The 26530-nt window shown below is 43.1% G+C and overlaps 1 protein-coding gene across 2 annotated transcripts in view; it reads left to right on the top strand.

The window, feature by feature from the left end:
• Nucleotides 1-235: 235 nt before the first annotated feature.
• Dixdc1 (DIX domain containing 1) overlaps nt 236-26530 on the top strand; it is a 58353-nt gene continuing 32058 nt past the window's right edge. The window contains exons 1-4 of one of the 2 annotated variants that reach the window (XM_090319521.1): nt 236-308; nt 379-1349; nt 21237-21366; nt 24400-24525. In XM_090319521.1, coding sequence (XP_090175647.1) covers nt 1290-1349; nt 21237-21366; nt 24400-24525 — 316 coding nt within the window. In that variant the 5' untranslated portion in view covers nt 236-308; nt 379-1289. Of the gene's footprint in view, nt 1350-21236; nt 21445-24399; nt 24526-26530 lie in introns of both variants that reach the window. The other variant, XM_090319522.1, reaches the window with a different exon arrangement.

Raw genomic sequence — 26530 nt, 5'->3', positions numbered from 1 at the left:
TGGAAAATATTCTTACTAATGGTTAAATATTCACACGAGGAACGAGGGTGAGGTGAGGGGTCTGGGCCTTGTAGATTTTTAGGTGCATGTTCTGTCGCAGACTTTCCGGGTGTGGAGACCCCGTGGAAATGCACTTTCCCCACGCCGCAGTCCTCGATCCCGAAGAGGGGCGATTCTCTGCAGATGGGTAGAGCACTAAAACTGGAATGTCAGTGCACGCACACACAGCACGCACGCAGAGGTGGTAACAACAATACCAACTTGTACAGAGAGTCGATAAGAATGTAAAGGTCTTCCGACACTGCATAGTAAGTATGTAGTCGAGGGTTGGCTGCCATCATCATCGTAGTCATTGTTGGTATTTGTTTTTTCTTCCAGCATGTTCTGCAAGGGAACTAGGAAGAATTGGGTCAGAGGAATGCCCCCATCACTGACCAGCCGACTAGAGTTAAGTCCCTAGCCTCTTTTCTCTGTGTAAGCCAAGAGTGAAGGAAAAACCAATTCCCAGTATCAAATAAGATGCTGTGGTAAACTTTTAAAGTTCTCTAGACGAATTCTGCGTGGCAGTGTTAAGTGCTTTCTCTCTGGGTTGCAACTGAATTCATCAGAATGATGTTTGGAGTCGGAGGTGCCAGTGTTGTCTAGTGATTATCATCAGACTATAGCTTGTGTTCCTGACTTTATAAATGGAGGAAATAGGGAGGAAAGGAAGAAGGAAACATAGCTGTTCCTATGAAAACCTAAGTAAAAAAGCTCTTTATTGTTATTATAAAGGTGATGTACAGAGAGGTTACAGTTACATAAGTCAGGTAAAGAGTAGGTTTCTTTTTGGATAATGTCACCCCCTTCCCTCCCTCTCTCCCAGTTTTTCCCTCCTGTCCCCAGCCACAAGTTGTATAGCTCATTTCTCACATAGTATCTAGTGAGCACCACTCCTGCATTTGTTCATCCTCTGTCCCTCCATTTCTGTGCTTCCCTTATACTCCCAAAGACAATGAACAAACAAGACAAAAAGAAAACTAAAACAGAGACAAAGGAAAAACAAACCCTCGTGTTTCCATTTTAAATAAGCTTCTAAATGGCTTTGCAAGATAGCTCTGTTATGATGACAACACTATCTTAGGATACATTTTCTGCTGACCAGAATTCTAATGCTGATACTTCAAGATGATGGCAATTGGTGGGTTTAGGGGGAAGGACCTAATCCCTACTAGGTTGGTTTAAATTTTTCCCCTCCTCCTGCACTTTTGCATTTTTCTATTTAAGGTGGTGGCTCTGATTTGGTTCTGATGATGAGGACCCAAGAGGTCATGAGAGTTTGTGATTCCTTGCGGCCAGCAGAACCCTCTGTAAGTTTTTGGTATTTTGATGGGAGAAGATTTCTGGAATTTCAGTTCTACATTAGGGTTTTTTTTTCAGAACTCAGATCCTGGAAGCAAAGAATATTTGCCTTCTTTTTCTTGCTTCCCCTCCTTGTGGAAATTATATCTCACTTGAGTCTCGATTCAACATTTTGTTTTTCTTGAATTAACAAAATCCTCAGAGCCTGAAAAAAAAACCTCTTTTACAATTAATTGGAATGTCTGTAGACTTAATGTTCACTGTAGAGATAACTTATGTTAATTATAGAGCATTTGAAACATATGATGAAATAAATAATTTAAAAATCTTTAAAAATAAACGATAACCTGAAAGTCTCCTACATGTTAGAAAGCATTGCATTTTAGAATGCATTTGTCCTGTCTTTTTTCCTATGTAAGTGTTTTGCATGAGACCATATTATACAAAAACTTCTATTTTTTTTCTTTTTGAGGGGATTGGGGGCTTGAACTCAGTGCCTGGACACTATCCCTGAACTTGTTTCCTTCAAAACTAGTACTTTATCATTTCAGCCACAACTCCATTTCTGGCTTTTTGATAGTTAGTTGGAGATCAGAACAATACAGAAGCAAGGCAGCTGCCTTTACAGTTTACCCAATAGAGAAAAAGTCAGGAATTACTTTATTTCCAAAACAGCCACCAGATGGTGCTATCTCAACCTAATCTTCACGCATTAGGATAACAGGCAAACAACTTGAAATGTGAATTAAAAAAAAAAAGTAGAATATATTTGCATATCTGCTTTGGCACAGTTTATATTAAGCAATACCATCTGGTGATTACTTTGGCACTATCCTAACCTAGTCTCTCACTATTCCATCTCAGTTTTTTTTCTTCTTCTACCCATTCGTCTGACATTCATCCTGTGTATACTCCCTGGGTCCTAACTTTGAGTTCTCAGTTTTATAAGTCTTCCTTCACTATTTTTTCCCTCCCTTCTGGTTCCTTGACTTTGTGTATTGTGTGAGTGTGTTTGCTTAAAGAATAATACCTGGCGTGTAATAATGTATAAAAAATTCCCAACATAAATGTAATGACTGTTGAATGAAAGAATGCATGCAGGCAATGGGAAATAGAGAATGCCAAAAATTTTCCTTTGATTTCAGAATCTAGTAATAGAGACAAAAACCCAGAGTCCAAAATTAACCATAACTGTTGAATAGCACAGCATTAAACATGCCAGAACTTTGAATTTTAAAATGAGAAAGATGTATTCAGTCAGTATTCGATCAATCATCTACTGCGTGACAGACAGTTTTCTTGGCACAGAATATTGTAAAAGTAAATTTTAAAAAACAGTAGCCAAAAAAATAACAAATTTCTTGCCCTCATGAGCTTCTGCATGGTAAACTCTTTCAGGGGAAGGCTGCTAATAAATGAACAAGTAAGCTGAGTATGATAATATTCTCCTCTAATCCTGGCACTCAGAAGACTGATGCCTGAGAATTGTGAATTTGAGGTTAGCCTGGGCAACACAGCAAGACTCTGTCTCAAATCAAAGGAGCAAATTGTTGGGTACCAATGGCTTACACTTATAATTCTAGCTTCTCAGGAGGCTGAAATCTGTGAGACTTCATCTCCAAGTTAACCAGCTGGAAGCCTGGATCAGGTAGCAGTGTCAGTGGAGCAAGCAAACCAAGCCAGAGCATGAGGCTCTGAGTTCAAACTCTGGCACCAGCAAAAATGAACAAGGAAATATAGACTCGCCATGGGAATGACGAATGTTATGTATTATACCTAAAGTTCAAATGAGACGCCAAGCCCCTCAGTTAAGAAAAGCTAAGAACTTTATTAAGCTACGTGACATCTGCTTCCCATTACCAAGACAGTGAATCACCATCTTGATAGTGAAAAATGGCCCCATGCTTAGGGTGGGGTAGGATTTTATAAACAAGGATTACAAAAGTGGGCCATGCAAGACCACCGTGACATAATTTCATTGGTGGTTATTTAGTGATCTTTATGTGCATTTGTTCTTTATCATGAACATTAGACATCGTAACTTTTGGTAGGCTTGTCTACAGTGGCACCATTCTGTGGCTATTTCTAATTGGAAGGCAGTGGTGAGCAGTGTGTTGCTAAAGCAAGCAGGCAAGCAGATACAGAAGCAAAATGGTGGTTAGCCTTGTGATATTTGTGTAATATAAACATATTTTCCTGAGGGCGTCCTGATTTTGGTTATCTCAGTGAACCTAGAAGGCGAAATACCACAGAATGTTTTCTTTCCTTGAATCATCGCAGACAGCCTTCAGGTCCTTCTGGGCCTTGCAGTTTTAACCCCTGCTATACAGGTTCTTTATTCTTCACTAGTATGAGTCTGGGGTCTCTTAATTACCTCTTTTTTTAAGGTGGAGTGACCCGGTAGTGCCTGGATTCCACCTTGTAGAGAAAATAAAAACATATCAGGCCTTAGAATACTGATTTGGAGGAGTGCTGAAGAGTGGTCAGAGGAGGGATACAGCTCAGCAGTAGAGAGCTTGCTTAGAACACATGAGGCCCTGGGTTCATCTCCAGGGCTTCAGTAAATAAATGGGGTAATCTAAGTTGGGAAAGCATGGGGATGAAAATGAGCCAGATTAGGGACCAACCACATCTACCTGGGTGGACCTGGGGCTAGCCCTGTCTACCGGCACATCCAGGGGGGCTCTGACTTAGAAAGTATGAGGGGGACCCAGCGATGGGGCCTAGTAAAGGTGGAGGTGCCGGCCAGGGACAGACTGAGTCTGGGATCATGGTCACCTGACAGTCGTGGCCTTTACACTGCACTTCCATGTGAGATTTGAAATTTATTTTATTTTATTTTTTATTGTTGGGGTAATGTATAGAGGGGTTACATTTGCCAAGTAGTAGGTGTATTACTTCTCACACATTGATACCCCTTCTCAAGTTTTTGTCCCCATTTCCCTCACCCCACCGCCAATTTGAAATTTTTTTTTGATCTTATTAAAAGAGAATTCTGTGGCTTAAAAAAAGAAAGAAAGAAAAAGAAAAAAAAATGGGCCAGCTTAGCTGGGCGAGGTGGCTCTTACCTGTAATCCTAGCTACTCAGGAGGCTGAGAGCTGTGGATCACTGTTCAAAGCCAGCCCAGGCACTAAAGAACATGAGACTCTTATCTCCAGTTAACTACCAGAAAACTGGGAGTGGTGCTGTGGCTCAAGGGGTAGGGCTACTAGTAGCTTTGAGCAGAAGAGCTCAGGGACAGCGCCCAGGCCCAGAGTTCAAGACCAAAAAAACCCAAAAAGAGCCAGCTAAATGACTAAATGACTACTCTCACCTGTACAGAGGTCCCTGAAGCTAGACACAAAGAACTTCCATCTGACACACTGCACAAAGGGAATATGAGAAGCCATTGAACAGGAAAGCAACAAGTCAAATGTATTATCCGAGAAAGATTAAGATGGATATAGACTGGTATGGAGACTAAAGATCAATTTAGAATTGAGGATAGAGCATTTACCTAGCATAAATAAAGCACAGTTGTGGAGCCAGGATATGTTTGTACCCTTTGCTGGTTGGTACAAGCCTTTTTGTTTTCTTTCAAATATCTCTGCACACATCTCCGAAATGTAAATGTAAACATTTTACTAAAAAGGAACTCAGCTCATGTGAGAAGAGAGAAGGAGTTACTGTGAGAGTCATTTATAACATTTCATTGATAATTTAAAGTATTTGTTTATTAAAACTCTTTCTGCTTCTTTAGTCATGAATGATTGCCCATAATAGAAGTGCTAATTTATTCCCTAGGTGTGAATTTCACCCATTTGAGTTTTACATGAGAGAAGTCTCAGGCAATATTTTCACCAAATGGCAGTTTTGTTTAAGGCTCAAAGTCTTAATTAGGAAAACATGTTTTATTTATTAATAGAAGGGACAAACACACTTGGGAATGTTTTCTCTGTTGGTTCCTTCATTCATCTAAAATTATATTCTAAGTAACTTCGGTGTTGCCAGCATCATATGCAAGTTTTGCAGAAGACTAATTCTAGATTTAGGCTTTACCACTTGGTAACGACTTGGTAGCTACTGGGTCTGGGGCAAATTAACCATCAAATGTATGTATATTAATGCTTAATACAGGATTTGGTGATAAAAAATCAGTTTTGCTTTTATTATAGGCATATTAAACATTTGAGTGACTATTAGTCTCTTTCTCTCTCCCTTCTTCTCTTTCTTTCTTCCCCCTCTAAAGCCCGTCCCCCTTCCCCTCTCTGGCAATCCAGAGCTCTTTGTGCTCAAGGCTAGTGCTCTACTACTTGAGCTACAACATCACTTCCCCATTTTTTCTGTGATTCACTGGAGATAAGAGTCTTATGGCCTTTCTTGCTCAGGCTGGCTTCTAAACAAGATCCTTATATCTTAGCCTCCTCAGTAGCTAGGATTACAGGCGTGAGCCACTAGCATCCAGCTCTCTCTTTTTGTGTACCAGGAATTGAACCTAGGACCTAGACAAGTGCTCTACAACTCAAAAATGACTTTTATCAAGTCATTACAATCGCCTCAACTCTCTCTTAATTTTTCAGCATGCTGCGAAGGGCTGTGCACAGGGCACACAGCCAGGCCTCAGAGACCTTAGGTTCAGATTTTAGCTCCCATGTAAATTAATTTTCTGAATGACTCCCAGCCTTGAATACGTTTCCCTTTTATTGGCTTATACCACTCATACTGGAGGTGAGGGTGAGTTTTCATTGTTATGCCTCTACATAGTTGAACTGTATTAATTCCAATCAACTTTATCCCCTGTCACATTCCTGTATGAAATAAGGGAACTGGGCCAAATGAACAAATTCTCTGTTTGGGAGTTTTAAATTTCAGTTATTTATTAAGCCTTTTTTAAGAAGCATTGAGTTTATGGGTCCTACTTTGATCAAAAAGTTTAAGAAACAGTGATTTCTTGGCACGGGTAAGTAAGTGTCAACAGGCCTGCCTCTGATGGCTAGATCATTTCTTTGGTCCGAGGGCTTGAACTCAGGACCTGGCATTATCCTTGAGCTAGCTGAAGGCTAGCCCTCTACCCTTGAGCCACAGCACCACTTCTGGCTTTTTCTGTGTATTTGGTACGGAGAAATCGAACCCAGGGCTTCATGCATGCTAGGCAAGCACTCTACCACTAGGCCAAACTCCCGGCCCCAGAAATTTCATGTCTTTATAAAGGATGTCATTGCATTAACATAGGTCAAGTCTCTCCTGACAGTTTTGCACCATGAACTGAGGTATTTCATGATGAAGGGAGTTCTTGGCAATTAACCTCCCAGTTAGATTATTGAGACTAGGGGTCTGATTTATGGGCTGCTCAGGTTCAAGCTTAATCAAGTGACATAGCTTTCTCCTAGCTTCAGCTAGAGCTAAATTCAGAATACTTAGCCAGCAAGAGCCATTCAACACCCTTATTAACCCTTTGTTGTCTGTGTGTGGTAGTGAAAGCCACGTCTGTCTTTTTTTTTTTTTTTTTTTTTTTTTGCCAGTCCTGGGCTTGAGCTCAGGGCCTGAGCACTGTCCTTGGGCTTTCTCACGGCTAGAACTCTACCACTTTAGGCCACAGCACTACTTCTGGCTTTTTTCTATGTATGTGGTACCAAGGAATCGAACCTGGGCCTTCGCACATGCTAGGCAAGCACTCTACCCCTAGGCCAAACTCCTGGCCCCAGGTCTGTCTTTTTTGATGAAGAATTTTGTTCTTAGCAGTTATTGCTGGTCTAGCTGCTTCAGGTAAGGATTTTCTCCCTCTAGTGATCTAAGGAAGGAATTCATTAGGTTGAATAAGACTCATTAGACACACTACTGACTTTACTTGCTAAGGTACTAAGGGAAAATGTACGCAGTACCCTTCTTTTAAGACAATTTATTGTCTGTCACTGACAGGTAATGTCCTTGGGCTAGGCTCTGACCTTCTCTCAGCCTTAACAATCTGTAAATTCTCCCCCTCCATCTGGCCTCACAAGGTACAATACAACATGGATGTTCTTTTAGCTTCCAGTTCTACTAGCAAGTAAGTCTGCACTGACTGGACATGATGCGATTGACTAGCCTTTAGAACAAAACTAATGAGGCCCATGACACCAATCATGATCACAAAGGGGGATAATTGTTTCACTTGAAACAGCTTTTAGCTAGCTCTATCAAATGTATCATTATTTTTGCTATAAAAACAGCAAAATAACAATTTTAATTAAAATCCATTTAGGGATGGAGCTATGGTTCAAATGGTAGAATGCCTAGCAAGCACAAAGCACAGTGGCTCAAGCCTGTAATCTAGCTACTTGGAAGACAGAGATCTGGAGGGTTTCTAAGGCCAGGCTGGGCAAAAAGGACTGTAGACTGCAAGTCCACAGATGGCTGGGTGTGGTGGTGTGCTGTTCATCTCAGCTACACAGGTGGCACAAACAGGAGAATCACAGTTTAGGCTTTCCAGGGCAGAAGGTGAGATCCTTTCTGCAAAATAACCAACACAGAAAGATCTACAGGCATGGCTCAGATGGTAGAGCACTTGCCTAGCCAGGACCTGCCTAGCAAGTTCAAGGCCCTGTGTGCAAACGTTGTTATAGCTCAGACAAACTCTAAAACAACAATAACCAAAAACTTCACTAGGTTTTGCTTCCCCCCCCCCCTTTTTTTTTTGGACAGGAGACCTGGCTCTGGAGCCCAGGCTGGCCTCAAACTGTCAAACCTTGTTTTTCAGCCTCCCCTGAATACTGGAATTACAGGTATACTCTACCATCTTAGGTGAGGACTTAAGCTTTCTGTGTTCACTTTAAAAAGAAAAGGAAGGAGGACACATTTCAGTAAAGCTTTGGACATCCTCAGTGTATCTTGGATTTTTCTGTTGTGATTTATGATTCTGTGTGCATTGTTACCACACCATACTACTAAGTATATTCCACTGGTGCCAGAACCCATAGCTCCCTTTACCTTCCTGTCCCCCCCACCTCTTCCTTTCTGCTTCTCTCCGTTGTGCTTCTTGTTTAGCCTGGCATCACTTTCAGCTCCTTGTGCAAAAGGGCTGCTGTTTTCCGTTAGTCTGGAAGGAAGGGGGGGTGGGATCCTATGATTCACTTATTTTCTCACTCACCTGGTGGTGGAGTGCAATGTCTGTGTGTGTGTGTGTGTGTGTGTGTGTGTGAGAGAGAGAGAGAGAGAGAGAGAGAGAGAGAGAGAGAGAGAGAGAGAGAGAGAGAGAGAGAGAGAGAGAGAGAGAGAGAGAGAGACTGCAAGCCCCTACCACATGCACATGCGTGCTTGGCCTCCTGCGTATGGTGTGTGCATGCATGTGTGCATGCATGTTGTGCTCACTGCAAGCCTGGTAAGTGTGTGTGTGAATGTGAGCACGGGTGCACACCCGCCCGCAGGGCCCGCGTTCCTGGCGTGCGTGTGCGTGCGCGCACGCGCGTACAGAGCGCGCTCAGGCTCCCGCGCGCCCCCGTGCACGCACGCGCCGAGGCGCGCGCCGAGCCGGGCCAGCCTGCTCCCCGCGCGGGCCGGGCTGTTTCTATGGAAACCACTACGGCGCCGGGTCCCGCCGCCAGAGGCCCCGCGCGAGCATGCCCAGTGCAAGCCGCCGCTCGGGCTCGGGTCTAAGGCTTCCAGTAAGTGGCGTGCGGGACTCCGCCGAGACTCCCCCACGCGCCGAGCCGAGCGCCTTTGTGTGCGGAGGGGACGGGGTTGGGGGGGGGTGGCGCCCGGCGGACACCCCGCCCGGGGACCCCGGCGGGAACGATGCTCGCCTGCCTGGCCCGCGGGAGCCTCCTGGACGTCCTGCAGGAGGGCTTCAATGAGGTAACCGTCCCGCCTTCGGTTCCCGGTCCCCTCCCCGCGACCCCCCCCCCCCCGGCCAAGTGCCGGGTCCGGGGCCCCCCTCCCGCGCCCCTCCTTTCGGGGACCCCCGGGGCGAGCCGTCTGCGGAGCCCCCGGGGTGGGGGGCGCCGAGGCGGTGGGCGTGGTGCAGGCTGCGGGAGTCGCGGGCCTCCCCAGAGCTGGCGGGGGACCCCGTCCCGGATCCCCGGGGCCCAGGGCGGGGTCCCCCGGGCCCCCAGCTCCATCTCCTCCCGCGCGCCCCCGGGAAGCCCTCCGGGAGGCCCTAAAGGCAGAAGGTCAGCCGCCCCTCCATCGCCGGCGCTGAAGCCGCTGAGCCGGGGAGGCCGGGTGGGTGGCCTGGTCGGGGCGGAAAGTTTTGATTCCGGAGCCTGCGCCCCGCGCTCCCCGGGGCCCTCCACGCGCCAGTGTCCACCCGGGGCGGTGCGCGGCTCACAGCCGCGGACGGGGCCGGCCCCGAGCTCTCTAGGAAGAGGGGCCCTGCTCCCCGTAAGCCAGGCTGGCAGCCTCAGCTCTGCCCGGTGGCACGGGCTGGGGCGGAATCCTTTTTATTTATTGTTATTATTTTTTAATCGTTTTCTCCCCTTTCATCTGGTTTGAGACCCTTCCCCCTGCCATTTGCTCTCTCTGATTTCTCCTGCTTCTGCGTCTCACCAGGGCACCCAGGGAGGTCTACACTGCCTTTTCCTTCTCCTGTTCTTCCCATCGACCTTAAATTGAAATTGTTGTTGTTGTGGCTAGGGTTTTGGGGTACTAGGTAAGTTTTTACCACTAAGCTCTCCAAGTTTAAAAACAAAAACCAAACAGTTTTTTTTTAAATTTTAGTCAAATACATACATGCATTGCCTTTTTGTTTTGGTAGTGTGGCTTAAACCTGGAGCCTGACACATGCCTAGCACATGTTGAATCGTTGAGTTACACCCCAGCTTGATTCTCTTCTGAAATACGAACATGACAGGCAAGATGGAAGCACCTTTGTCCTCCCACTCCTCTCCCCTTTTCTCCAGAGGAAATCAGTATTGTGAATTTGTCTGTATACGATTTTCTACAGCTGCAGGACAGACTTTTTCCTGGATTTCTGTTTCTAATTAAGCAGTCTTGCAGTTCTGACCTGCCATAGAGCCTTCCCCAGTGCTGGCCCCTCTTCCCCAGCCTTGTTCCTTACAGAGAGGGGGGTGGAAAACTGCAGAAATGCTGTCCTGGCCTAACCAACTAGGTTGGAGTTTTCCTTTGGCTGAGGGGTGTCACGACCTTCACTGAAGGGCAGAGCTTGCATCCTGCCTGCACTGCAGGGCTCCCCAGCTTTGCACCATTCCTGCCTGAACACATGCAAAAAAATTGCTAACAAAGACAGTTACAGGCTGGGAGTTGACATATAGAAAGCCAGGAAGGCTTCCCATGTTCTTGGTTCCTCTGTTTTCCCTCTCTGCCTTTATGTAGTCCATATCTTTAGCTCCCTAAGTCCAGCTTGTCCACTGTCTGTGGCAGAAACTTGTGTGGTCCTCCTGTGGCTTCTTCTCTGTTAATGATCCTCCCAGGCCTCAGGCCTCAGTGCCTGGTCATTGTTTTTGGCTCATGTGGCCCTTCTGCTGAAGGATTTAGAAGAGAAAATGGGTATGTTTTCCATCCCTGGGTGCTTCTGTAAATACCCATTAACCTCGAATTCTTGCAAAACAAGGGAGACAAGGAGAATGGGAAAGTTTTTCTGAAAACAAATGTACGACTTTATCACGAATTCTATTCTATTTAGGCAGGAATGCCTCTTTTCCCTGCTGCTACTTGAGTTTTCCTACCCGTCCCATAAACTTTCCTCCTTCCTCTCAGCACCAATGCACGTCTGTCGTCCTCAGTTTATAGGGTTGGGAAAGCCAATAAACACTTGATTTCCCTGAAAAATTAACATCATCCAATTAATAAAAAATATGTTCACCTTGAATGGTCCTTTACAGTTTTAAAGAATTCACATAGATAATCCACTTTATTAAAGAATTCTTTTTGCAGACAGAATCCCCTTTTGTGTTACTGAATAGTGGTATGAGTGGTTCCTTCAGATTTAGTGGGGCTCTGACCTAGTTCAGTCTCCAGGGTTCCTTAATAGATCTAGTCATACTCAATCCCATTGGTTTGAGGCATGTGATACCATGTAAATAGGGCTTAAAAGCCAGCATCAGAATACACTTTGAATTCCTCTGAGACACTTTTTTACTGAGGCTAAGAATACTACACATGTATCTAGTCCCCTTCTGAGAAGGATACATATCTGAAGCTATCCTTTATCACCTAGACGCTTTAGAGAACTGTGTGGTTAGGGGCTAAGACCTCATTCTCTGGGGAAGGAAAAAAAAACCTGCCATAAGAGCTATGGCCATAATTGGTTAATTAAAAGAGAATCCTGCAACAGAGAGATACCTGGCCCTCTGAATCAAAGTCTCTCTCCTCTACCCACTCTTGGCCTCTCTTCTCAATGTATATGATACTATGCATAATCACACACAACAGGATCTTCTTCTGCTCATTTCCTTTATTGAACCTGTCTACTTGGCAAATAATTCACAGAATCGATCCTCATCAGTAACGTCAGTATAACTTCCTTTTATTGACATAGTTTTGTTGGGACTTATCCTTAAGATTGGGCTACTAGTATCCTTGCTTTCCTCTGTAATGGGTTTTTCTATAGTTCATAATTTCCCCATTCTGCATCTGCCTCAAAGCTATTTTCTCTGCCACTAAGATTACTGGTGTTATATGAACATTGTCCTCGATTAATGTGCCAAAATGAATTTCTGCCAGTGCTTTGTTTTGTTTTTGATGACTGAACTTACTTTAAAAGACTTTAATGTTTGCATTGGAAGGTTTTAATAGTTCTAGGATTTGGCCAGTAGCATTCATTCATTTAGGACTCAGCCCTTATTGCTTGGGGAACTCAGGAACTCAACTCAGTTCTTGCTTCCAAGGGATTAATATAAAAAGCCAAAACAAAATAGGACGTTTAATGTCATAAAGAAATAATGTTTGTGGGCAGTTGTAGGGATAACTTCAAGTTAATGATATCATGGAAATCACTAAATATTTACCAGCCCTTTTGCTCATTAAAGTTAGGATTCCCCCCCTCCCCTACTATTCTGGTATGTGCATGCAAGCAATCACTCACCGCACATTTGCTGAATTACTGTTTACCAGGCCTCATGCCAGGATCTGAAAATAGAAATCAAATGACAGATTCTGTGCCCTCATGGAGCTCACAGGCCAACGAAGATAAAGTAAATGCAAAAATGAAGGAAGGCGTGACATTGTTCAAATGAGATGTCCTCATTACCTGACTTTTCAAATGGTAAACCCTCTGTACAACACCTTAATAACAATAAAATTATACAAGAAATAACAAAGTAAATGCTCAGTATCATACTTGTGGTGATACAGAAATCTTGCCTGTGGAGAAGAGTGAACTTCAGAATGAACATGTGAGAGGACAGACATTGTGCAAAGGTTTATGAAAAGGCTGCCCGACAAGAAATCGGTTTGTCTGAGTCTTAACCTTTTGGGACGTATGACCTGGCAGCTTTTCCTTACCGGTTTTCTTCTGAATAGAAAAATACAAACTGAAACTCCCCATGAAGATTCATCTATTTGGCTATCTGCAGTGGCATAGGCCTATAGGCATAGCTTCTCAGGAGGTCACAGCAGGAAGATCACTGGGGTCCAAGAACTGGAAAACAGCTTGGACCCCATAACAAGACCCTGCCTGGACAAGCAAACAAACTGATCTGCTTGGCAGTCCTTGAGAAATGGTGCTTGAATCCTTATCCTAGTAAGGAGAGCATTGAATACTGGTTTGTAGAGTCGTTTCCAGACACTTCTGCAACAAATCCCTCTAAGCTTTTCTATTTTCTATAGAATCAAAGGTCTGTTGAGTCTTTGTTGTTGTTGTTGTAGGGCTTGAACTCAGGGCCTGGGAGCTGTGCCTGAGCCCTTTTGTTCAAGATTAGTGCTCCACCACCGTGAGCCACAGCGCCGCTTCCAATTTTCTGATGGTTAATTGGTAATGAGAATCTCACAGACTATTCTGCCCAGGCTGGCTTTGAATCACAATCCTCAGTTCTCAGCCTCCTGAATAGCTAAGATTACAGGTGTAAGTCACTGGTGCCGATTCCTGCCAACTCTTTAATGTAACAAAGTACCACAACTTGCAGACTTCTTTTTCTTACTATCCAGACTGATTTCTATCCTCTCCACAGGGTTTCTGGCTTTGTTCCCACAGGAGCCAATGCCAGCTCAGCAGATGTTCCCTGGCCGAGAGCTTTCATGCACTCTGTGGTCCTCCTGCTGTGTGATGTGCTGGCCAGGCGTGTGGCACAGTGGCAGGGTACTGTTTTCCTGTGCCATGGCGCCGGGCAGCGTTGACGGTCTGGGGAGCGCTAGGAAATGCTTCATGTGCTATGACTGACCTCATTGTCTGGGCTCCTCACACCAAAGGCTCAACACTGACCTTTTTCTCTGAATGCATTGCTGTTTGCCAGCCAGTGCTCACTGACCTGCTCACAGAGGTAGCCTGGAGTGGCCAGGCTTGGGTAGGGGCTGGGGTTAGAAGAATGTTCTATTTCTAGAACAAAGGACACCCCTAGACTTAAGAGGGTGATCTTTCGTCCACCCATGTCTATGCATTTATTGAATGTCTAACCTTGTAGTGTGGACCCATGGAGGATCAGAGACTGTTTAGCAAACTTACAATTAATAAAAAAGTTTAAAATTAAGGATAGGTAGTAATATTTTTCAGAAAACCTTTAGCACTTCATTTTCTGATATATTATCCTTTAACCAGTGGTTGCAATACTAATATCAAGAGCTCTATCCATAGGAAGAAGAAATTTAATGGTATTTTTTTCTTGTGAACAATTTATTACCTAACTAGATGTCAAGTACAATGAAGAAAGAACTTTATCTAGTCCAGTAAAGGCCTGAAAGAATTAATTGGGGAGAAAAAGCAATTAGAGCAGTCATAACAAGATTTCCAAACTTCCAGCCCTGTTTCTCAGCAACTTTGGAACTCTGGCCCCCATCTGGTCACCTTTTGCTGCTGGAGGGTCTCTAAGTTCTAAACAGGTATCTGATTTCACTGTAAGCCAATTGCCTTTCTGATGCCACCCCCCATATCCCCACCTCCCCCATTCCTATGTCCACTGTCTCAAGAACTGCACAAAAGCTTAGCAGCTCCGGTTTCCCAGACATCCCTGGTGAAACCCACCCAGTACTTTTTCTCCATATATTTTTATTGTAATTAATGGAAGGGTTACATTATATTCACCAGATAGAAGGTGCATTACTTCACAAACATTGATACCCTTTCTCATGTCTTGGTCCCTGTTTCCCTCCCCCCACCCCTGCCACTCATCTTGTTTTTCCCCTTTCCCTATCCTATTTCAAATAACCAGATAAACATATATACAATATATCAGATAATAATGTAAAATGCTGTAACAATATAAGATAGTCCAGGGACATCAAAAGAGATGAGAGATAACATAGTACATTAAGGACAACATCATTCTATGGCTTTTGTTTCTATATCCTAGAGGTCCTTTCATTTAGCGTCATCCTATATGGCCTTATGTATCTAGGTTTTGCTCTATTGCCCAAGGTTTCTACTGATTATGACAAATGAGGGAAACCATTGAGCCTAAGTTCCTTTGAATCTGGCTTACTTCACTTAATATGATTTTTTTCTAAATCTTTCCACTTCCTTACAAATGAGGCAATGTCATTCTTTCTGACAGCAGCATAGAATTCCATTGTGTATAAATACTACATCTTGTTGATCCACTCATCAACTGAGGGGCATCTGGGTTGGTTCCATATCTTTGTATGGTAAATAGTGCTGCAGTGAACATCCTTGTGCTAGTAGATTTAGTATGTCCTTGTTTCTGGATGGTTGGGTAAATACCAAGTAGTGGAATTGCTGGGTCATAGGGGAGCTCTATGTTTAGTCTTTTGAGGAACTGCCATACTGCTTTCCATAGTCCCACCTAGTACTTTTGCAACTCTAACCAAACAAGTCCCTCACAGGACTTCTGCCTGACCTTGAGTCTTAGAGACTGTTCAAAACCTAGGTTAGGGCCGGGAGTTTGGCCTAGTCGTTAAAGCGCTTGCCTAGCATGCATGAAGACCCGGGTTCAATTCCTCGGTACCACATACATAGAAAAAAGCCGGAAGTGGTGCTGAGGCTCAAGTGGTAGAGCTCTAGCCTTGAGAAAGTCCAAGGACAGTGCTCAGGCCCTGAGTTCAAGCCCCAGAACTGGTAAAAAAAAAAAATTAAAAAATGGACACAGCAAAGAAATAAAGTACAGTTATTTAAAAAAAAAAAAACCTAGGCTAGATGTACAAAGTTGTGTTTGGAGTGAAGAGCAGATCCTCCAAAAATAAAAAATAAAGAAGGAAAGTTACATTTGGCAGAAGGAAAGCTTTCAAGGTCAACATTCCTGCCCACATGAAGAACATGAAGGACTGTCTGTACTAGAAGGGTTGTAACCCCAATTGTAGGGTAATACAGGGTGTCTGTGAGGAGGAATCCAGCCTTGTCCAGCCAGAACCCTGTTCAGCCAGCTCATACCCATTCCTGACACTGGACCACAACGTTAATCCAGAATTTTAATAGAAACCCTCTGTCATTTTGGAAGCATCTTTCTAGCTTCCCCACTCCCCAACAAGTTACAGAAACTCAGAATCAAGATTAGTTCTATGTATGTATTGTTTTGCCTTAAAAAAAATTGATTACAAGTAGCCAGAATCTAACTTGAACTAGACAGGTAGGAAATGGAACTTAATGACTCATGGAATCCAAGGAAAATCTGAAAAAAGAAACCGCAGAAAGGGCAGGGCATTGCAGAATGTGAGACACAGCGAACATTAAGAACTCAAATACTGGCAGGTTGGCTCCCTCTGTTCTCTGTTCCTGTTTTCCATGTCTTTCTATGTCTGTCTGTCTTCAACTATAGGAACTTCTCGTTCTTGCACTTGGCAACCTGATTCACAGCAACATCTAAGTTCTCTGTCTTTACAGCTTGGTCTGGAGGTGGAGGAGGGACTGATTCAATTCCAAAATGCCAGTTCAAAGCTGGCTGGGCTTGACTGATCAATGCAGGTAGATTAATCAGTTATGGCTGCAAGGGATGGAACAAGTGATGGGAGCCGAGTCACCTGATCATTACCAGATGCAGAGGGATATGTCCTCTGAAACAGGAAGCCAGTGTGAGCCAGCCAACTACCTTGGACACTGTCAAAGCCTGGCTGGAATCTGTCATTGTCCCCTGGTTCCTCTCCAGCAGTTCTTGGAAACAGACCAACAACAGAGGCATGTTCAAGATACTCTTCATGTTCTAGATATCTCTTTTTTTTTGCCAGTCCTGGGCTTGAGCTCAGGGCCTGAGCACTGTCCTTGGACTTTCTCAAGGCTAGAGCTCTACCACCTGAGCCTCAGCACCACTTCTGACTTTTTTCTATATATGTGGTACCAAACTCCTGGACTGTTCTAGATATATCTGTTGTACTGAACCTGTTGTGTCTTGTCTTCACTTAGTAATAGACTCATAAAGAGATAGTACTAGAAGGAAACAATTATTTTTTTGTATGTATTTTTTTTTGTTTTGAACTGCTACCAAAAAAAAAATCCTTTAACAATTTGCTTTAACTGCCAGGGTACAGGGAGTAGGTTGAGGAGTTGCAGGTAGACATTTCAAGATGGAGAAAAAATGCTAAGTGAGCCACCCTCTGAACCCCTCTGGCCCTGGCCGGAGAAGACCTGCTCTTCCCTATTTAGAATAACTGGCTTTGCTGGGTACCAGTGGCTCAGCTACTCAGGAGGCTGAGATCTGAGGATCACAATTTGAAGCCAGCCTGGGCAATAAAGTCCACAACTCATATCTCTAACTACCAAAAAGCTGAAAGTGGAGCTCTACCTCAAATGGTAGAGTTCTAGACTTGACAAGCAAAAAAAAAAAAAAAAGAAGGAAAAGAAAAAAACAAAGAAGGAAAGAGAGAAGGAAAGAAACAAAGAAAGAAAGAAAGAAAGAGTGGGGAAGTTCAGAGACTGTGCCGAGGTCCTCAGTTCAAGCCTCAGAACTGGCATGTGTACACACACACACACACACACACACACACACACACACACACACACACAATATCTTATTTTTACATAGTTATAATTAAAAAATTGTAAGACAAAGAGAAGGAAACTAAACAAAAATATTATTTTAACCTCCAGAAAGTAACAGTAAAAGGGATCATAAAACAACTAGAAAAAATGGGTAGATTTTTCTTTCATTTCTTAGGCTTTCTGTCCCCCCCTTTTTTTTTTTTGGGCCAGTCCTGGGCCTCTGAGCTCAGGGCTTGAGCACCGTCCTTGGACTTTCTCAAGGCTAGAGCTTTACCACTTGAGCCTCAGCACCACTTCCAGCTTTTTTCTATGTATGTGGTACCGAGGAATCGAACCTGGGTCTTTGTGCATGCTAGGCAGGCACTCTACCACTAGGCCAAACTCCCGGCCCCTCTGTGACTTTTAACTTTCAGCGGTAATAACATTTCAGTATACTTCATTATAATATAAAATTCTTTCCATTGCCAAAAAGCCTACCATAAACAAATTGCCTGCTAATGAACTGCAATGTATATTGAAAACAAAAAACTGACATTTGTAACATATACAGAGCTCGTAAAGATGGGGGAAGTGAGGCTAGGAGTGTGGCCTAGTGGTAGAGTGCTTGCCTAGCATACACAAAGCCCTGTGTTCAATTCCTTGGTACCACATACACAGAAAAAGCCTGAAGTGGTACTGTGGCTCAAGTGGTAGAGTGCTAGCCTTGAGAAAGTCCAAGGACAGTGCTTAGGCCCTGAGTTCAAGCCCCAGGACTGGCAAAAGGAAAAAAAAATGGAGTAGAGGAGTAGAAGGCAGAACACGTCGATAGAAAAATGCGGAAAAATAAAAAAGGAACAAACAATTCATATGGATATATAAAAAGATAAAAGCAAAGGTATATCATAGATTCCCAAACCTAGTTTTAAAAAATGATTTGAACTAAGCAACACTAAGACATCATTCCTTTCCTATCACATTGGGAAAAATTAAGATATAGCATGTTCACTGGACAAGGCTATGGGAAAACAGGCATTCCTCTGCCTTGCTGGCAAGAAAGCTGATAGGTACAACTATTTTGCTGGTGAGGTTGGCAGTATCTGACAAGTGACCCAGGAATTTCATTTTTGAAATGTACCCTGAAGCCGAACATCAATCAACATGAAGATACCTGTGTGCAAATTTACTGATTGCAGCAGTGTTTGTCATTGCAAAAATAAAACAAAACCCAAATGCTCATATGTAAGAGAGTAGTTGAATCCTCTCATCAAGTACTTTGTGGCTGGAAGAATAAATAAGGAAGAGCTCTGTTAACCAGCACCGAGTGGATAGTAGGAGACCAATGGATTTGTTTGTCTGTAGGATATAGATGGGAGAAAAGGGAATGGGGTAGGAAGAGTAATGGAAAGATGCCTCTTTTTTTTAATTACAGCTTTAACTTCCTCCCTCCCTCCCTCCTTTCTTCCCTTCCTCCCTCCCTTCCTTCCTTCCTTCCTTCCTTTCTTCCTTGCTTCCTTCCTTCTTCCTTTTGCTAGTCTTGAGGCTTGAACTCATAGTTTGGATGCTGTCCTTGAGCTTTATTCAAGACTAGTGCTCTACCATTTGAGCCACACCTCCACTTCTGGCTTTCTTTGGTGGTTAATTGGAGATAATAGTCTCATGGATTTTATTGTTCCAGCTGATACTGAACCATGATCCTCATATCTCAGCTAGATATGAGTAGCTAGAATTACAGGTGGATTTTATCTTTTTATTTTTTTGCCAGTCCTGGGCCTTGAACTCAGAGCCTGAGCACTGTCCTTGTGTTTTCTCAAGGCTAGAGCTCTACTACTACCATTATTTCAGGCTGTTTTTCTATGTACATGGTACTGAGGAATGGAAACCAGGTCTTCGTGCATGCTAGGCAAGCACTCTACCACTACGCCAAACTCCTGGCCCTGGATTTTATTTTGATGATGGAAGAGCTGATACTATTATAGGGAAATTGATTAAGACTTTTATAATAAGCCAAACATTCATGTTTCCACTGTTATTCTCAATGCTGTTTCTAGTCTCAGCTTCTTTTTCTCAGACCAGATTGGTTCATTCCTTAGGTTCCTTGTGCCTGGTTTGGCTTAGGTAGTCCTAAGGATGGATGAGTTTGGGTGTCCAGCCCACATTAGGCAGAAGATGCAGACTTGTGTGTTCTGCAGAGGGAGCTGGATAGCAAGAGACCTCTGATAAATGCATGGGTCCCATTTACTTGGTTGTTAAACTAGATCTGCCATGTCCTCGCTATGGGGATAATGGAGAAGTTACATAACCTCTCAAAACTTATTGTAAAACATGATGCTGACTCTGTAGTATATATTTGTGTGTGTGTGTGTGTGTGTGTGTGTGTGTGTGTGTGTGTGTACGCTCTGTAGCGAATTTTTTGAGAATCATATTGCATGATGATGATGTTGACAGTAACAACCATTTAGTAAGCCTCAGTTGCATGTCAGGACGCATGCTGGGCGTTCATGTACACTTAAAACATGTGTAAGACACCGCAGATGGCGGATAGTTTTGTGCGGTAGATATTAGATTCCTCCCTCATCTCCTGATCATCCATTGCCTGCAGTTCCTTAGTGACATTATTGCCTCCATACACTTTACTGATGACTTTGTTTATTTCCACAATTCAGCGAGGAGCAAGACCAGTGTTGCTTTAATTTAAGATCAGGAAGCAGCCAAGGAGTAATTTCCAGCATCATTTCATTAGGGAAGTACTTGAAATTTAGAGACCAGCTGTACTTTAAATAAATTAGACTTTAATACAATTAGCCTTGGAACTTAATTTTTAGGTTCAAGGTCCCAGGCTGGTATAGAAACCAAACAGAGCTGCTGCCTGAATTGTGACATTGCTCATGTGCTAATTAGATTCAAGGGCCCATCATCTTCTGACCAAATCATTAGAACAAACATCTGAATACATGTTCTGTTCAAGGGACAAAATGGATTATGTCAGGTTGTACATTAGTCACATGTATCACCTGGGTGTCTTAAGTAAATAATAGTGATGTTCACCATTCTCTCCTTTGTGCCAGTTTTATGCAACCAGATCCTCTTTAGCAATATAAAAACAGACATGAAAACTAAGTTGGCAGCAATCCTAGGATTAAAGGCTCAGGAGAGTAAATCTAACATTGGCTGTGAGATGATTTCACATAAGTCTCATTCTGAAGTGAGCAGCAAAGGGAGAGGCAGCTCTGAGCTGGGCTTGCTGTTTATTTCTGGCCCTGCACGATGCATTTGTATGAGTGCCACACTCCACCATGCCTGTGTGTATGAGGGATTGTCAGTGGGGAGTGTGGTAGGTTGCTGGCAGCAGTGAAAACTGGCTGAGGTCCCAGGTCTAGTCCTCCTCACTGTCAGCAAAGCAAAACTGAAGGAAAGCAGGAGTCATTGTCCTTGAGACACTCAGCTACTGATTTATGTCTGCAGGGCCACCAAAGTCCATCTTTATCTCTGAAGATTGACATTGAACCTGAGAGTTTTATAACACATGTTCTAGGCCTGTCTATGATAGCATCTTAGCATCTTTTTTGGGGGGAGGGGGCTGGTCATGGGGCTTGAACTTGAGACCTGGATGCTTCCCTGAGCTTGTTTTGCTCAAGGAAGGTGCTCTACCACTTCAACCACGGCTCCACTTTTGCCTTTCGTTGTCTGATTGTAAATAAGAATCACATAGACTTGCCTGCCCAGGCTGGCTTTGAACCATGATCCTCAGATCTCAGTTTCCTGAATAGCTAGGATTATAAGCATGAGATGCTAATACCTGGCTATAATACTGCCTTTGTTCTTTCTTTCCCACCATATCCATCTCTCAGGTGGCTTTAGAGGGTGCATGATAGGAAATAAGATAATGTGTCACTTTTCCCTTATTTCTACTTCTTTGTTTTCCAGCAACAGCTACAGGCCTATGTGGCCTGGGTGAATGCACAGCTGAAGAAGAGGCCATCAGTGCAGCCTGTGCAAGATCTGCGACAGGATCTCCGGGATGGGGTGATTCTGGCGTACCTCATCGAGATTGTTGGTCAGTTGGCCCTGGACTCTGACGCTAGCATAGACCAGAACATGACCTTCTATATCCTCCATATGCCCTTCAAAGCAGGTTGTTTCTTCTTTAGAATATATGGCAATGAAAGTAGGGAAGGTGTAACATATTAAAAATCAATTCACTTATTTAGTCAATAAACACTGTGTGCCTGGCACTGTATATTTTTGGGTGTATGTAAGCCTATTCCTTTAGTAGACTCCCAGTCTAAAGTCAATGCCATTCATGTATTTAGTATTCTGATAAGATAATCAGAGTATGCAGAAAGGAGAACCTCTGCTTTGCCTTTTGGGGTTCAGGGATGTCTGATCATATCTGGAATGGTGCCTAAACTAAGGCCTGGTAGGAGAATCTATGTCTAAACTGAGACTAGACAAGGAAGCAGTAACCAGGCAAACAGAATTTGTTAGCTTTCTGTACTGTGTTATGTTTTTGTAATATATGTTTCATGACAGAATTGTCCTCCCTGAAGCCTGGACCCATTCTTACTACATGGTGTTACCAAACCCTATCCTCTTAGCATTTGTCCAGAGCTTTGTGATTAGTGAATGGTAATTACTTGAGGTCCATTCGTTTACCTACTTTTTCCTTCCGTATAGATTGGGCTCTGTAAGAACGTGTATAGTACTTATATGTTTTATTTGTATGACTTCTAAGTAAAGGAATATATTACACACTCAAACATTTATTAGTATATTAGCCTACTGGCCTTGCAAGTGTGTGGAAGAAGCAAGGTCTATAACAGCGCCCCCACCGCTATGTATACCTTGCTGGACAGCTCATGAATTCTTCAGGGTGCTAATAACAATGGCAATAGTAATCAAAGCTGCTAGGATTAAGCACTTTCTACCCTGTTAATTTAACTTAATCATCATACCCTTGAGAAACTGATGCTATTATTTCTACTTTCAGGAAACAAGCTATAAGAGAGGATTTATTTATTTATTTTTAGATTTTTCTTTGTCGATTGTGGGGCTGAGCTATACCACTAGCCCTCTGCCACTTTGAGCTACAGTACTACTTTGAGTTTTCTGGTGGTTAATTGGAGGTAAGAATCTCACAGACAGAATTTCCTGCTGGGGTTGGCTTCGAACCACAATCCTCAGATCTCAGCCTCCTGAGTAGTTAGGATTACAGGTATGTGCTACTAGCACCCAGCTAGGATTTTTTTTTGTGTTTTGATTTTTTTAATCTTATTGATTATTTAGTTTGTGTCAAACAGAGTAGCTAAGCATGCTGTTTTAAATATTTATGATATAGGTATAAATACAGATTGAGTATGTCTCTTATTCAAAAGCTTGGGATCAAAAATGTTTCACATTTCATATTGTTTCTTTATTTTTGGAATATTTGACTGTAATTTAACCACTTACATTTAAGCACACTAATCCAAATCTTTGAAGTCCGAAGTACCTCAAAATCTGAAACTTTCTGAGTACCACATAGATGAGGCTAATATTTGTAAACTTTAGAGAAGCTAAGCGACTTCATGGCTCCATAACTAAGCAGCACAGTGTACGTACAAACCTAGATCTGCTTTCATTCCAAAGCCCGTTTGAAACTTTTAATGTTGCATTTATTTAAATAGGTTACACGTGGCTGGTAGGAAATCCAGATGCTACAAAAGAATATGAAGCCCAAAGCTTTTTTTCTTTGCCTCTGTTTGTCTACCAGCTCCTCATCTCATTCCCCATTTTGAAACAGCCAATGTTAACATTCCTTATATGTCTTTCCAGAGATAATCTGTGCATCTAGAAGAGTATGAAAATGTGTTCTTATGTTCCCCAAACCCAAGTCTTTAAATATTCTGTGTGTGTGTGTGTGTGTGTGTGTGTGTGTGTGTGTGTGTGTGTGGTGTGTTGCTAGGGAGGAAGCCAGGGTCTGTGCATGCTAAGCAGATCTTCTACCAGTCAGCCACATGCCCAGCTCTGAATACTGCTTTTGTTGAGACTTTACTATTTAGAAATAACCTCATCCTGGCACTGGTGGTTCACATCTATAATTCTAGCTAATCAGGAGGCTGAAAAATCTAGGTATCAAGGCTCGAAGCCAGCCGGGCAGGAAATTATATGAAACTCTTATCACCAATTAACCACCAAACAACAAAAAAAATGGTGGATGTAGAGTTGTGGCTCAAATGATAGAGTACTAACCTTGAATAAAAATCCTCAGGGGGCTGGGAGTTTGGCCAGGTGGTAGAGTGCTTGCCTAGCATGCACGAAGACCCAGGTTCGATTCCTCGGTACCACATACATAGAAAAAAGCTGGAAGTGATGCTGAGGCTCAAGTGTTAGAGCTCTAGCTTTGAGAAAGTTCAAGGACAGTGCTCAGGCCCTGAGCTCAAGTCCAGGACTGGCAAAAAAATGCTCAGGGACAGTGCCCAGGTTGTGAATTCAAGCCCCAGGACAGGCATGCACACACACAACCTCAAGGCTGCCTCTCAGATTTGTTTGTTAGCCATTAACTTTTCCTTGAGTTTAGACACAGATATCCAGCTTTCTGTTCATTATTTCCTCTTGGATGTCTCATTTGTAGCTCTTCACTTTCAATGCCCCAATTTTCATTTACCTACCAGTCTCTTTATCCTGCAAGCATGGGCCACCAGTGCCCGACTGCATTTCGTGAAATGATATTAACATTGACTTAACTTGTTTGTTATCTCCATCCCTATAGATGTAAACTTGGTGAAGGGGAATTTACTTGTCTATTGCTTGCTTTCTGTTGTGCCTAGAATAATGCCTGGCACTCAATGGGTGCTCAGTGAGTAACTGTTGAATGAATAAATGTATACATAGTAACTTACTTCATAGGTACTCAGTGGTAGATCTGAACGTTGGAAGGTCCTCTAAAAGTCTTTCATTGTCCTCTTTCCCATCCAGAGTACAACCACCAAGATTTAATTTGCCTGTATACTTTTGATTGATTTTAGTGATCATGTCAAATATTCCTTCTTTTTGTGTTTTGCTGTTACCATATTACCTATGACACCTTATCTTTTCTCTCTCCTAACAGCAGGAGAGAGGCTGAGTGGGGTACAGTTGAGTCCCAGTAACCAGCAGGAGATGAAGAATAATGTGGAGAAAGTACTGCAGTTTGTGGCCTCCAAGAAGATTCGTATGCACCAGACTTCAGCTAAAGGTCAGTGTTCTTCATGTCCTTGGTGGACAGATCACACTCAGCTTTAGTGGTGCTCACAGCCTCCACACCTTGGTCTTGTGTCAGGGGCTCTGAGTGGATTGTAAGAGAGTCAGCCATGTGAACTCATTTTTTCCCTTAAAAATAGATATCTTCTTCCTCCTCCTCCTCCTCCTCCTCCTCCTCCTCCTCCTCTCCCTCCTCCTCTTCCTCCTTCTCCTCCTTCTCTTCATCCTCCTCCTCTTCTTCCTCTTTTCCTCTATTACCTAAATACATTATTCATTTTTCTAGAAGGAAAATATTTTGTAGGTTTTTTTTTCTGCTAGATCATCCTAGGCAGGACAAAAGGGTCTTGGTGGCCACTGCATACGCCTTCTTGTGCAGAGGACTGATCAAGGTGAGTTTTCCTGGCCTATGAGGAAGGAGCAATGTAGGTGTCCTTAGAAAGCAAAGTCTGCCTGGTCCTCTTGCTGAGTCTTAAGAAGTGATTTTATCTGGTCTGTTTCAGCATCAGTCTCTGGGGCTGACTTCTTGTGAGTCAGATGAGAAAGAGGGTACAGGAGAACCCTTCTTTCACATTGAATTATTAGTGTCCTCTGTGTTGGGGTCATCCAACCACTGAGAGCATGTGGTAAATGGTATCAAACAAGCATTTCCAAGCTTTGCATATTTGAAAGGCCCTGAAGTCATATAAATAGAATTTTGCCTATTTCCTTGCAGTTGCTTTTTATCACATCTATCACATTTTTCTTTCTAGGCCAGAATGTGGAGTGCAGCAGTATACTTGATCTGGTCCCCATGTGGAGAGGGCTTGGGGATCTGGCCCAGTAAAGTGGGCTATTTTGAGGGAAACTGCCACTCCGTGCACCATTGTCTTTTTACCAGGAGACTCACAGACACTGTAATTAGCCCCCTCCCTCAGCTTTTCACACTGCAGGCAGAAATGATCTAAGAGTATATTGGCTTTGTTACAAGTCTGCATCCTAGAGACCTTTGGATGAAATTCAGAATATTCCCTATGGCTCAGCCTGTCCCATATGACTGTTACAACTTCTGATTCCTCCTCTGTTTTACCTGTCTTCTCTTTTATTGACCCTGGTGCTCTGGAGTTTTGAACTAAGAGCTTCAGACTTGCTAGGCAGGCATATCCCACTTGAGCTATGCCTTCTAGCCAGATCTCATGCTTTTGCTTGAACTGGCTCAGAAAACAATCTTCCTACTTCTGCCTCCTTAGTAGCTGGGATTACAGACGTACATCACCATGCCTGGATTTTATTATTAATTTTTTAATGCTGATTTTTTTTTACTTCTTCCTCCATAGTACAGGCTTCCAAACATATAGTGTGAGTCACTAGATAACTTAAAAGTCTCTGATAGGGGGCCGGGAGTTTGGCTTAGTGGTAGAATGCTTGCCTACCATGCACGAAGACCCGGGTTCAATTCCTTGGTACCACATACATAGAAAAAAGGCTCAAGTGGTAGAGCTCTAGCCTTGAGAAAAAGAACCCAAGGACATGGCTCAGGCCCTGAGTCCATGCCCAGAACTGGCAAAAAAAAAAGTCTTTGCTAGGGCTGGGAATGTGGTTTAGTGGTAGAGTGCTCGCTTAGCACGCATATGAAGCCCTGGGTTCGATTCCTTAGTATCACATACACAGAAAAAGCTGAAAGTGGGTCTGTGGCTCAAGTAATAGAGTGATAGCCTTGAACAAAAGAAGCTCAATGGCAGTGCACCCAGGCTCTAAGATCAAGCTACAGGACTGGCAAAACAAAACAAAATCTCGAATAGCCACATTATAAAATAGAAACAACTGAAATTAAGTTTACTAATCTATTTTGTCTAATCCATGACATCCAGAATATTGCTATTCACTATGAGATCAATATAAAAGTTATTTAACTATTTGGCATAGTACTTTTATACCAAATCCAAAGTGATATTTTATATTCTTGTGTGTGTACATGTATACATGCATTTAACACTTAGTGAAAGTCCTATTACACAATTTCA

Source organism: Megascapheus bottae, chromosome 27, assembly GCF_031878675.1.
Source record: "Megascapheus bottae isolate mThoBot1 chromosome 27, mThoBot2.hap1, whole genome shotgun sequence".
NCBI lineage: Eukaryota > Metazoa > Chordata > Mammalia > Rodentia > Geomyidae > Megascapheus > Megascapheus bottae.
This window is presented reverse-complemented; position numbering and strand designations above follow the sequence as displayed.